This window comes from Gymnogyps californianus, chromosome 21 (genome assembly GCF_018139145.2).
Source record: "Gymnogyps californianus isolate 813 chromosome 21, ASM1813914v2, whole genome shotgun sequence".
In the NCBI taxonomy this organism is placed as follows: domain Eukaryota; kingdom Metazoa; phylum Chordata; class Aves; order Accipitriformes; family Cathartidae; genus Gymnogyps; species Gymnogyps californianus.
The window spans coordinates 8,867,555-8,880,711 of NC_059491.1; the positions used below are offsets into that span (position 1 = coordinate 8,867,555).

The window sequence follows — 13,157 nt, forward strand, 5'->3', positions numbered from 1 at the left end:
TCTTGGCTTTTGCTTCCCTAGGTGCAAGGTCGCTGGCTTGCACGAAGACCGTCCCGTAGCTGTCGGTGTACAGTGCCAATGATGTCGCTGGTTTTGGCTAGGGTAGGAGCCAGCGCTACTTCAGGGGTTGGTGTTGACTTATGTTTCTCTTTCTCCTTTGAAATCTCATCTGTACCGCAGCAGTGTGTCACCTAGCTGTGTTTTAAAGGTTTGTTTTAGTGTTCTGGACTTCAGTAGTGTTTTTTATCTGTAAGTGGGTAGAAGTTGTAGCTGGTGGCAACAGTGGGAGACACTCGTATAGCCAGGTAGCTGTGAATGTAACAACCGGCATTGTGAAACCTGTGCTTAATGAAGAATTGCAAAACGGTCAGAATTCCTGTTGCCCTGTCTGTGTGGGTACTGCAACCGGTGGAGCCGGAGCGGCTTTGCTACCCTCTTTTGACAAAAGCACGGGGAAGACAAGGCCTTAATGAGGAGGCCATGTTAGATGACAACTGGGTAGTCAGAAGTAGTTCGGTCTGGCCATCTGTGACTGTCTTTGTCTTGTATTCATCTGTGTTTCTCCTCTCCTAGGAAAGGAGGTGCTAGCTGTCTTGATTCAAAGTGTTAAATCGCAGTGCCCCAAATATCTTTTTTTTTTTTTTTTTGGAAGGGTATTTAAAACCTGGATCAAGCTCCTCATATTGCTAATTGGAATAACTCAGTAAAGCACTTAAAACTCCTGCCTTTCAGTTAGCAAAAGGGTCTTATGCAAACCCAACTTCAGATAGAAAGCCTTTGTATTCAGCTAGCTATACGTGGAAAATCTGTTGTTCTGCTTTGTAAACTGTTCCTTCTTGTTAGTGTAAGATTATGGGGAAGGCAGTACAGGCAAATGTGTATTTGAAACAGGTCTTATGGATGCACATAAGACTTGAATCAGTATATTGCTAACTGTAGAAACAATTCTGTGTTTAAACTGTTCGCTTGTATGCTTCAGTAACAACGAGGACAAGGATTTTTAAGTCTTGGCAAGGAATAAAAACTACTGCGATGCAAGATAAAACATGTTTGCAGTTTGGTAATGTGTTCTAGGCAGAAATTTTAACCATTAGATTTGCATGCTTTGAACTTGGTTATTCATGACCTGCAACTGATGCTCTTAATTCATTATATGCCCTGCTTTGGGGTTGGTTGTTTGCCTGAAACTGATGGCCAGTTTTGGGAAGTTTATGATGTTTTCACTGTTTAATACAAATTCTCTGGAAGTCCTAGGGTGTCTGGAGTATCTAAAATGGAAACTGTAGATCTTCTACTGAAAGAACAACAGTAAACAGAAACAGAGCCCATCTGAAACTCCTAGGGATTTCCCTGATGAGTGTGCAACTGTGCTTTTCTTTCCTGTAAAGCGTATGAAAGGCAGATGTGAAGTGCAGCATGAAGTTGACCGCTAATCCTGATGTAAAAGTTCCTTCTGGTTAAAATGCAGCTGTAGTACTAAAATAAATTTCCAAGTCTTATGAGCATAGAGAGCCGGACATCTTAATTAAAATCTTTTCAACAGCTATCTGTTGCCCTAGAAGCTTCAAAGTTAATACAGCATATTGGCGTAGCTGGGTTCCAACTCTGCTTCTGGCTCCTGAGAACTTGTATAATAAATGAATAGGCATCATTGCAGTTGAGGTGTGTGTAATCTGTTTTACGCTAATGTGAGTGCTCACAGCTTTTAAAAGTCATCTGTGGGCTTGTGTATTTTAGCCCTCTTTTTCCTCTGCTTGCCTCTTGTGGTCAGCTGAGCTTTCATGCTATCATTAGGCTTGATCATATGAATTTCAATGATCTGAGCTTCTAGAGTAATAGCCTGTAAGGAGGAATTGTAGGGGGACGTAGTTACCCTCGCTCTTGAGGCTCCGTTCCTGAGGAAAGAACACCACCTTTTTTTGTAGAAGATGAAGGTGCTGTCAAATTAAATGAAAGTGAAATTGGTTTCTGATATTCCAGGTAGCAAGAAGCTCTCTTTAACCACTTAGCGTATTGTAGACTTCTGCCTTGGCTCCTCTCACCCCATTACGCTAAATGCAGATGAAAAAAACCCCTATTATTCGTATTTAATATATGACAAATAAAACCATGTATCAACTAGATAAGTTTTTATGCTGAAGTTTTAAAGAAATTTAAAGTATCTTTACACTTCTGCAGCCTATCATCATTTAACTGGTAGCTTCCTTCAAGGCCTTTCAGATGGCTTACACCATACTAGGTAAGGGTGTCCACCAGAAAGGATTACCCCTAGAAATGGCAGGTAAAACCCTTTCACCAGAGTATCTCCTAGGGCTAAAGCCTGGCATAGAGTTATCCCTCCCTGAGTATGTCTGGCCACCCCTGTGTAGCAGTCAGCTGCCTCTTGCAGCCTCTGCTGCATCTTTATGATGGTGTGCAGGTAAATGCCTGAGATAAGTGACAGAAATGGCATTAAGACAAGGTATTCCCAGCTTCTGGTGGTGGATCCTTTAGATTGTTCTTGGGTGGAAGAACTGGGTTTGTTTACCCAGCTCTGGGTGTGCAGTAAACTTAAAATAGTGAGTACAAGAAGCAGGGTTTCAATGTTGTTGTCGTGCAATTGATCTTTGTAATCTTCCCATTGAGTTTCAGGTAGTGACTTCTGTTTTAAAGAGTTTTAACCTTCAAAATACTGTTTGGCCTGCTTTCTCTTCAGTAAAGCAGCTGTCCTTTTCTTGAGATGTATTGACTCTTCTTCTAAACAAGTAATGTTTTATAAAGAGAAAACAAAGAGTTAGTTTTGCAGAAGTATTTAAAAACTGTTGTTCTATTTTAAGCTCTTGTGCTGCTAATTCACCCCATTACTTTTGAATGTTATGGCGTAATTCCTAGCAGGAGAGTTGTTCCATGCGCTGTTCTCTTGTCTCATGAAAAACCAAAACAAAACCTCTATTAATAAAGGCAGGGGCTTTCTTTGAGCCTTTCTGTCTGGAGATGGTGTGCAGATACCAGCTCATCTGTACAAAGACTTCTGTGCCTCTGGTCAGATTGCGTGGTATCAGTGCGTGTTTTCTAAGTGTAGACCAAACTATGGCAGGGTGAAGGTTTTTACCAAGCTCATGCAGTGTTAGAGCAAACCTTAAACTGTGTAGTGGAGCGGGACTAGTCAAGGCCCAGAGGCTGACCGCTGGGTACAGCGGGAGAGGATTGCTGTCACTTGTGGTGCCAGACTCACAGCAATGGCTAAGGCTGCCAGAATTGTCTTGGTTTGTAACAAGCTGTTTTGAATTGCTCAGCTCTTCTAAGGTTGAAAGACGCTGTGCTGTGTTTTTGGCCAATGATGAGTGTTCTGTTTCAGGGAAAAAAATGACAAAAATGCTCCTGCAGCTTTGGATGTAAGGAAAGAAGGCATCTGCCACTTCATAAACTGGTGTAGCTGTTTGCGTTGGGCCAGCTGTGGTTGGTAAACAGCTGAATGCAAAAGGGCTTGTTGTGGGAGGGCTGTGTGCTGGGCTTGGATTTGACAGCAGACATGCTCTGGTTGTGGTTCACCTTGGTGCATTTGAGCAGTTAGCTTGAGTTTAGTGATTTATTTTTTTTACTGCTTGTAAAGTGTTGCTGAGCTTAGTTCCTCTCGGAAGGATCCTCTTCCATGTCCTGGAGTGGGGGCTGTTACTTCTTGCTGAGCGTCTTCTTCATTTACCTACCGCTGAGAAGCTGCCAGTTGCCCAACAGGCTCTTGGTCCTGCCGCCTTGGCCACGATGACGGCACTGCGGGTGGCTTGCCTTCTGCCGTGCAAGGGAGGATGGTTCCAGCTGCTCTGGTTCCTTCCTCTGGTGAGGTGAGTGCAGGGCAGCCTCTCCCACGTCAGTCCTGGTGTTAGCGAGCTTTCCAGCTTCTTTGTTAGTTTTAGTAGAAACACCAAGGTAGCTCAGTGTCTGGGAAAAGTTGCTTTTGCAATGTTTTTTAACAAAGCTTTATCTCTTCAGTACTCAGACAGTGTGTTGCTACTCAGCTTGAGCTATCCCCCCCCAAGCACACCACATCCTCAAGGCACCCTTCAGGCTGTGTGCGTGGCGTACCCGCAACTGCCCCATTCCCTGAGCATAACAGGAATGAGGGGTGATCTGTTGCAACTGATGTGCATGCAGGGTGCTTCCCATTATGCAAAAATGTGCCTCAAAATAGAGGAACTTCTGCCGGTGTCTGTTTTACCACTGTTAAATGTAGTTGGCCATGGGTAAGGGGAGAGAAACTTCGAGGCTAGTGTACACCCTGATTTGGTAGCATGAGCAAATAGGAGTATAGGTACAGCTCTTATTTTTAAATATTAACAGTATGAAACTAAGCTAATCAAGATAGGTTTTTTAGTGTGGTATTAAAATACTGAACAGGATTTTGTTACATGGTAGAGTAAAACAGCTTCCTGTAGAGTATGAAAGTGAAGAGTAATAATGTAAGATTAAAATGCCTTTGACAGAAAAGGAATTAATGTAAGCCCACGTACTTCCCAGTGTTTAATCTGAGGCAGGTTTTCCCAGTGCTGACGGCTGGTTTTGACAGTCTAACCTTAACCAGAGTGATAACAGAGAAGTTGACACTTTTGCTTTTTTCGTTTGAGTTCGTGATAAAGTTAGGGTCATTGTTTTGAGCCGTGAAGTGGGATAGGTCGGCAATGCCAGTGCTAAGGCAGGTGGGCAGATGTAGGCCTGGCTGCACCACGGTGTAACTGGCGTGGCAGCAAAGAGCCCACTGAGTCATACTCTCTATCTGACCAGGCTGCAAGGGCAGCTTTCTTGTTTTGAATTTAGAACTAAAATGGGATGACATGGCTTTCCCCTTCTTTTTTTGAAGTTGTAGAACTTGAAACATGTTACAGTACTGCTGGTAGCTTAGGTTCGGGCTTGTAAAACTCCCCCACCCAGTCTTCACTTCCTATCTTGTGTATGTCCCTGCTTTGCCAGTTTGTTGTGAGGAGCCTTTATAAAGATGTGCAAAGTAGCTGTCAATTCTTACCTAATTAGGAAAAGAAAGTTGCATTAAGTGTAGAACATATCAGTTGGTCTCGGACAGTTGCATTTTGAGAAGAAATCTCTTCTTCCTTGGTAATTTGTACTAACTTGCCCAGAAATGGGTGCTTCAAAATGACAGAGGTGTTGGGATACACAGCCTCTGTGGAGCGGCAGACTTAGGGATGCTCTAAGATTCCAGACACATACTTTATCTCGAACAGGGATTCCCATAATGATAGCAAATTTTGTGGGTTTCAAGAACAAGATCAGCCTGGAGAGCTAAATTAGGTCTGTCATGGTGCCGGTCCAGCTACGTGTGTGATGGTGATCCCGTGTCTCTTCATACAGCTCGCTTTTGTGGGCCTGCCTAAGTGTTTCCCATTCTTGCATCCAACACCGGGTTGAGACTGTGGGTGTGGGCAGACATGCGAGATGGAGCCCACCAGTGTACTCTGCTGCTGTGAGTCTCTCCAACTTCAGATTGAGACCCGCCGGCCGCAGATCTGGATCTTTACCCGAATTCTTGTGTTTGTCCTGACACCAACTTGTAGCGCGACTGAGCTTTTTTGGCTGTATGTCTCATAATTAGATGCCTTCCATATAAACCAAATAGCAACGCTTTTTTTCGGAGATGGTTCTCCCTTGTGGAGTGCAAATTCTGAGGTAGGATTTAAAGGATTGTCTCACTTGTTAGTGGCAGTTAAAAAAAAAAACAACAAAACAACCAACGCTTAAAAGGAAGGATATCTTTTTCAAGACCCTGAACTGATGTGGTACAAGATTGTTTCTTGAGTCTGTCCCTTCTGCTTTTTGCAGGTTTTGCCTTGGACTTCATGATTTGCCGTGTTCTAAGGGAGTGCAACTCCTGCGCTGGTTTGTAGTTTGACAGCCTTTTTAAGCTCTGTTTAAGAAATTAAATACCCAGGCCTTAAGCTCAACTTGGAACCTTGGGGAGCAAATGCGTTTGTTCATATAGCTTGTGTGCCTGCAGTACTCTGAGCTGTGGGGAAGACGGGCAGGTGACCTTGGGCACTGGATGGTTTAGAGCATAACATATACTTTAAATTCCATTTGCCACATCGATAGCATAGAAATGGCAGGTGTGTTTAGTTCTGGGGTGAGATCTCCATGAAGAAGATGATTCCTAGCAGGCTGAAAGGTGGGCTTTGGGCTGGAAGAATTAGGTAATGTCTATAAAGGGCTGCTGTACACCTGCAGAGGCGAACACTGGCCATGGTAATACTGCTCTTGAAACCCATTTTGCCTTCTGTGTCTTTCTGGAGTTCAGCTCTTCATCAGAGAGCGGCTTCTGTTGGTGTTTTGCATCATAGGTTTGCAACAATATCGGTGTACCAAGAGGTGCAAGGTCTTTTAACTCTACGGTTGACAGCTGAACTCGTGCGGTCTCTTCGTTAGTGGTTTGTGATCTCTGCAGAGAACTGGTGCGTTGTATGCAGTGGTCTTTGCGATGAAGCGTTTGCTGCGCCAAGTTTGTAATACAGGCGTGCAATTAGTACCTTCTCCATGGGATGCTGGTCGGTATCTCTGGTGGGGAAATACAATTGCTTGGATTGCAGTAGCTGATTATCTCTCTCTGGTGCCCCTGATTTGGGAGACTTTTCACTTTCAAAAGCAAAAGTGTTAGTTTGGAGTAGGGATAGAGGAGGTGGCAGAGAGCAAGAACCTTGAAATGGTAGGGCGAGGGTGCCTTGAAAATGGCTGTGATTAATTTAGGAACAAGTTATCAAATACAACCAAATACTTTGTTCAGAAATGTGTGGTTTTTATAAGATATGAAATGAAAGTAGCGTGGAAGGGTGAAAGTGGTTAACAGAGATCATGAGTAAAATTCTGTGAATATTATTCCTTTCATTGTGGACTCCTGAGTGCTTTGACCCCACAGGAGTTAGATGAATAACCTGTTTACTGTAAAATTACATTGTTCGGGGGGAAAAAAAAATGGTCTTATTCTTAGTTTTCAGAAATGGCTCTGTTTTCTTGCAACGTGGAGCAGGCTTTCGAACAGGATCTGGAAGCTGTGACGAGCTGGTTAAGCTTTGCCTCGTGAGTTAATGGTGTATACTAAAGAGCATCATGAAATGGTTCTTGGTCATCAGCCTGCAGTTGCTTGCAGCGAGCTGCGTTTAGCCGGTACCTGTGATGAAATGGCAGCAGTTTCAGTCCTGCCTGAAAGGGGAAGTCGTGGTGCTGCCGAGGCTCGACAGGAAACTAGTGCAGGATGTGTAGACAGATTTGACAGCTCGGTTTCCTTTGGCTAGGAGAATGTACACATTTTAACCTGAAAACAGACTTCAGTAGCTTAAAAATAAAAGGAATCTTAACAAGCTTGAAGGCTTGTGGTTTCTAGTTCAAATTGCACGTACAGCAAGAGTGAAGGCAAGATCATGCAGATTTTTACCTCTTGGTTTAGGAGGGAACGCTGATTGTGTACAAAGACCCACAAAATTTCACTTAATTCTTCACAGTCGGTAGTTCATATTGCTGCTAGAATATACTTCAACTACTCTGCATTACGGGCAGTTTTTAAAACCAAGGAGCTCCCATAGTAACACAGCATTTCACGTACTTGCCATTAAAATGGGAAAATTAGGCTTGCGCAAGAGGGGTTGTGGCCCTCAGTGTCAGGGTGCATTTGGGACAGCATTTCTCGCAACTTGTGCTTAGTAAGTGGGAACCTGCCATAGGTACCATGGATTTCTTCAGCCTTTTGTGATCTGTCGGTGTCTTCTGGTGTGCGTACAGGACTGTGTGGAGAAAGTGCATAATTCCAAATTTTCCTTTGCGCTAGGGAGGATTGCTTATCTACATGACGTCCCACTGGAGACTTCAGTTAACTGTTCATTGCAACGCTTCCATCTCTGTTACCACTTTTTGGGATTAATCCTAAATGCAGATCAGTTGTCTTTCATAAAAGTGTAACTGAGCTTTAAAGCAAAATTCTGTAAAATGGGCCTGTTCAGTCTGGATTAGGGCCATCTGATGAACTTGACAAAGTTTACAAGGCTTTGTAATCCACAGTTTCCAGGATGCTGTTGAGTTCCATGAAATCCTGCTGGTGTGATCATGTGCTCAACAGGTTAAAATCCAAAAAATATTAGAAGTATGATCAGTTAACATGTACTTTACTGAAGGACTGAAGTTTTTCATTACAATACAGAGAGGTTTGAGAAATTAAAGCAATTCAATGTTGTAGGTTTTTTTTAAGAAGTCTTTAGATCGTGTTGAACAGAATTAAGTCATATTCACTTGTATTGCATTCCCAGTCTTTATCAGCTCTCCTCTCTGGGCTTGGCCAGATGGCTCACGATTACATGGCTCAAAACCCACTCACTGCACTCGAATTGGGATGACTTCAGTGCTTTCCAGTCTGTTTCAATTCCCTCAGATATTTAAAACTACTTGGAGTGTTTTCTAGTCCTGCTGGGTGTTGCATATGTAGACTTCCTTTTATTAGGCTACTTTGGAGGGGGAACAAACCCAAACCTCTTCTAACTTCTTTGTTTCTCCCTCGCTTGGCGTTGCACTCTGGGGATGAGTTATTCTCTAGTCGTATCTCATATTGGACTAAATGACTGTGAAACCACAAGTCAATGATGTATGTGTCTTTAGAGCTTTTCCTATGCAAGAGTAGGTCCCAGGATGGTGCATCTAAGCTCCCTGAAAATGAGCTTGTTTTCAGCTGTGTTCTGTGGACCTCTTGAAAGTGGAGAACATGAAGTAGCTCATCCAGCTAATCTAGAAAGCCTACTAATCCAAGTAAAATAATTTAACAACTCCACTTTCCCACTGGTAAGAGTTTGGAGGCCTATACTTAAGACTCTAAACCTGTTTAAAACTTAGGCTATCTTATTTCAGTATTTAAAGATAGTTATATATACATTAAAAAAAAAAGTGAGGGGATCCCTTTACCTAAAGGTGTGCTCGAATGCATTTTGGTCCTTTAAAGATGTAATCCTGAAGTGTCTGATGGGGTGTGGGGGGGCAGTTAAAAAGCTGTGTGAGAAGTGGTAGTTGCTTGGTACATAGAGACCTTCTAGTGGGCAAGTTCAATGTTTTTCATGGTAAATTTTGTTAATTTCTTCCTTTAGAAAGAGGAAAAAAAATTAAAACAACTCTCTTCAGTCTTTTCCAGGTCCCCTGTTGTGCAGTTCAGGTTTTGCTTTATGCTCCAGAGTGAGGCCTCGGGTTATTTGCACTCTGTTTTGTTCCCACTGCCAGAAAGCTTAAAGGATCGGGTCAGCTGGTAGGAAAAGGTGGCGTGTGGTTTGAGTTCAGGGCCTTTGCCTCACACTAACACCCCAGCGTAGGGTGGTACACATTTGAATTGGTGATGTGGACCCTGCTAACCCTTTACTTCGGGAGTGAATTTGAGGTGCAGGGTGAGAGTAAGCAGTGCTTTTATAAGAAATACTCTCAATTTGAACTGCTGGTGTTCTCTATGAGAGTAATTATGTAGATAAAGTTGATCGTTCATTGCAAGAGTCAGAATTGACTGTACAGGAATAATGCAATCTGTGTGCAAGGCATGTGTGTACAGCTTGTGCTTTAACTTAGCTGGAGTCTTTGACCTGGGCCCTTACCAGAGCACAGCAGCTTCTCTCCTGGAGCCAGTGTGGGGACTTGGCTTTGTCTAAGGACAGGAAAGAGTGGAGGTTTGCAGTACACTCATGTGATCCAATGTGCTTTCTGATACTGTGGTTTCATTTTGTTGCTTGCTTGATGCTCTCTGGAGTAATGAGTTTTAAAGAGTAACACTAAACACATCCTTTTTTTTTTTTTTAACAAAGGCATGTGTGAGCTTTTCTTGTACAAGTGCATATACAGAATTTTAAGATTTATAGTTAATCATGGATTGGTATGCTGCAATGAGCACAGGAAGTGCTTCGGAGTCTGGATTTTTCCTCTAGTGTGCCTTCTGGGTTCTGGAAAGGCTGTCTTGAAGCAGATGTGTAACCTGCAAATTATGGGTAAACAAGGAAATACAAATAATTGGGGCAAGAGGGTAGAAGAGGAGGTAGAGCAGGAAGGGAGGGGAGGAATACAGAACGGAGGAGGAAGTGTCTGCCAGGGGGAGGGCAGGGTGGAAAATGAGACTGGGTTTCTCTAAAGGGGTGGCCACACAGTGCTGTTAACCTGGAGGTGGATGTGCTCATCCTCTTGTGATAGCGCTTGGGGTGAGCAAGGACAGCTGGAGCAGGGGTTTCCTGAGTCTGGGTGGGCAGTGTAATGAATTCCAGTTGAAACTGAAAAAACGTACAAGAAGTGGCTGGGAAACCCAGTGTGGAGAGTTGTTTTGTACTTCATTTATTAACTCTGAAAGGACTTCACGAAGGCTGCTACGTGTTCTGTGCAGCGACACAGCTGAATGGCTGTGTTTGGGCAAATCCCAAAACAAAAGGCAGGTGATGGTGCCTTATTGCATGGATAAGGCTGGCAAGCTATCAAGGCATGCTGGTAATTTAGGCTGGTTTTAGTTTAGCTAGGCCTGATACCTGTTTTGATGTGGTTTTCCTTTTAAAATCTACTTAACAAGTGACTCATCCCTTTCCACCTTTGTTTTGAGCATGAAGCCTTTCTTAATTTGGGACTGAGCTGCTCTGTTCCATTGCCTGCTTTCTTTCTGGTGACTTTTTTTTATCCTAAAATGTGACTTTTTCTTTGTGATCAGTGCCACCAGGGTGGCAAGGCAGAACTATGTGATCACCTTCGCAGTTGAGCCTATACTGACTAGTGTTACTTAGGTATAAACAGTTGAGCTGACCCGAACACAGAAAATGTCTTTTGAAATGGAAACGATTGCTCTGTCCTTCTGAGTGTGTATTTGCTTCAGGGCCAACTTTCAGAGCTTTTTGTAGTGTTAGCGAAGGGCCTGTTGATATGGCTTAGCTGTGCGTACTGTGGATCGTCCTGTGTGAAACTGAGGTCTGCTGCATAAATCAACAGATTCTATTACGTTGATACTGAAATATGGCAGCATGTAGAGGACTGGTGATAATGCCTGATGCCTACACAAATCCTTCATCGTCTCTGTATATGTTGAAAGAAGATGTATAGATAGCAGTGTTGTGAGTGCATGATATACCAGATGCTGGCTGATGTCCTGCTCTGAGAAAGACTCTTTGCTGCCATTTCCTAAAATTGACTGCTTGTGGATCTCTCCGTGGCTTGTGGGGACGGTGGTAATTAGTGTTCCCCTACAAGTACTGTTTTTAGGAACTTTTGAGGACGTTTATTGTGAAGGTAGCTGGCTCTGTCTAAATCTTTGAGCATCCCTGCAGCATCTGAAGAAAAGCTAGTGGTATAAGGTTTGTTTTGAGTTGCTAGCAATTACCTTTCCTTGCAAGCATGACAATGTGATGTGCAGTATCAACTCGTGTTTCTACCTATGACCAGAACACTCAAAAACCTGGAATTGCATTGTACTCCTAGATGGCTCTGAGAAGTGGAATCCCCAGGAAGTGCCCAAATGCATAGTTCAGTAGGGATCGATTTCAATTTTTCAATGCAGTTACCCAGAACTGAGAGCCACGGCAACATCCTTGCTAGGCTGAAGCATTGCCACCATTCTGAGGGTAAATTTGCTGCAGTGGATGTCTCTTCTTGTCCTCTCCCCCTGCACCCTGGCAGGGGGTAACTCAGTTTGCAAGTCTTTGTTGCTGTAAATAAAAGTACTTCCAATAATATGGAAATGTTGAAAGTCAGTGGGAGCTTTGCCACTAGGCTTGCTGGGGTCAGGATTTCACACCTGTATGTGAATGAATGGCCAGAGGCCTGGTACTTTTCTAATTAAAGTAATATATTAATGAAGGGCAGCTGTATCTGGCACTGGAGGTAGGTAGCTAATGTTTGGAGGGGATATTGATGGCAAATATTGATTTAGTTCATGTGCTAAACTCTGTGCTGGGATGGTGTTGAAGTAGCTGGGTGCATCATGATTTTGTAATGTCGAGAGTAATACGATTCCTTGGGAACCAGGTGCCCTGCTGAGCTTCTCAGTGCTGTGAGCCACTTCAAAGTGGGGATAAAGGTATGTGTTAAGTAGCAACTTTAACCAAAAGATTGTCGAACTGTACTTAGGCCTTAAAAAAGGTGAGGGGAGGAGGCATTAATCATGTTTAATTCTGTCTGTACCTGCTTATTTTTATCCCATAAACTAGTTTCAGAGCTCATACTGCTGTGTTTCCTTCTGAGCTTTCTTTACTAAAGTGCTCTCCAGAGGAAAGATCTCTTGGGAGGCATGTGTGTTACTTGGCAGCTATCAAGACCCAAGCTTACACCTTCAGCTTTCAGTGCATCTAAGGCTGGATGCTTCCATGCATTAAAAACAGAGTCTGGAAAAGCCTAAAGACCTTTTTTGCCCACTTCTAGGTAACTGGGCAAAAAGTGCGCTGTGTATTAGAGTGGCTGAATTTACCTACTCCTTCCCAGTGTAGAAAAGTGACCATGCCAAACAGTCTTAGGTGGTGTTTGGCAGTTGTATGCAGTGGGGGGGGGGGTCTAGCTGTGGGGAGGAGGTGTTTGTGTTTATGAAAATGAGCAGCTTCCTATTGTGTGTGTGATGGAGAGAATGGATCTACCAACTCATCTAGGAATGTCTTGTTTTCAGATCCCCTACGTGCTGTTAGTGGTTTGGGCTCCAGTCGAAGCTCATCAATGACGTACTGCTATCTGGTGAGAATGAGAAACATCTAAATATGTGTATCTCTTTTCTTCTAGGTTCTCATTGGAGTTGATATTCTAGTAGACTTCAGCTATGCAGACGATCAAGTGTGTAGTCGTGGGTGATGGTGCTGTTGGTAAAACCTGTCTCTTAATTTCTTACACAACAAATAAATTCCCATCGGAATACGTACCAACGGTAAGTGTGAGCATGGCTCCAGTTGTTCTTTGGGTGTGATGGGGTAGGGCAGCATGAGTTTCCTTCCTAACTAACCTTTATGGCCTGCATGCCTTAATACTTCTTCTTGCAGCCTGCTTTCTTGTTGGAGACTAACTAGTACATCATGGAAAAGTAATAATCAGTGCTGCTACCTATCTTTCGCATTACCTGGTAGTGCTGGGATGCCTTTCCTGTATCTGGTCAGTTCCTGCTGCTTGACTGCTCTGCAGAATCTGGACTGCTGTTTGTTGATGGCCACTGGCTG

The 13,157-nt window shown here is 43.4% G+C and overlaps 1 protein-coding gene across 2 annotated transcripts in view; it reads left to right on the plus strand.

The window, feature by feature from the left end:
- Positions 1-13,157, plus strand: part of CDC42 (cell division cycle 42) — a 28,739-nt gene that overhangs the window by 741 nt on the left and 14,841 nt on the right. For both annotated transcript variants that reach the window (XM_050909288.1, XM_050909287.1), the window contains exon 2: positions 12,730-12,871. In XM_050909288.1, coding sequence (XP_050765245.1) covers positions 12,767-12,871 — 105 coding nt within the window. In that variant the 5' untranslated portion in view covers positions 12,730-12,766. The remainder of the gene's footprint in view (positions 1-12,729; positions 12,872-13,157) is intronic.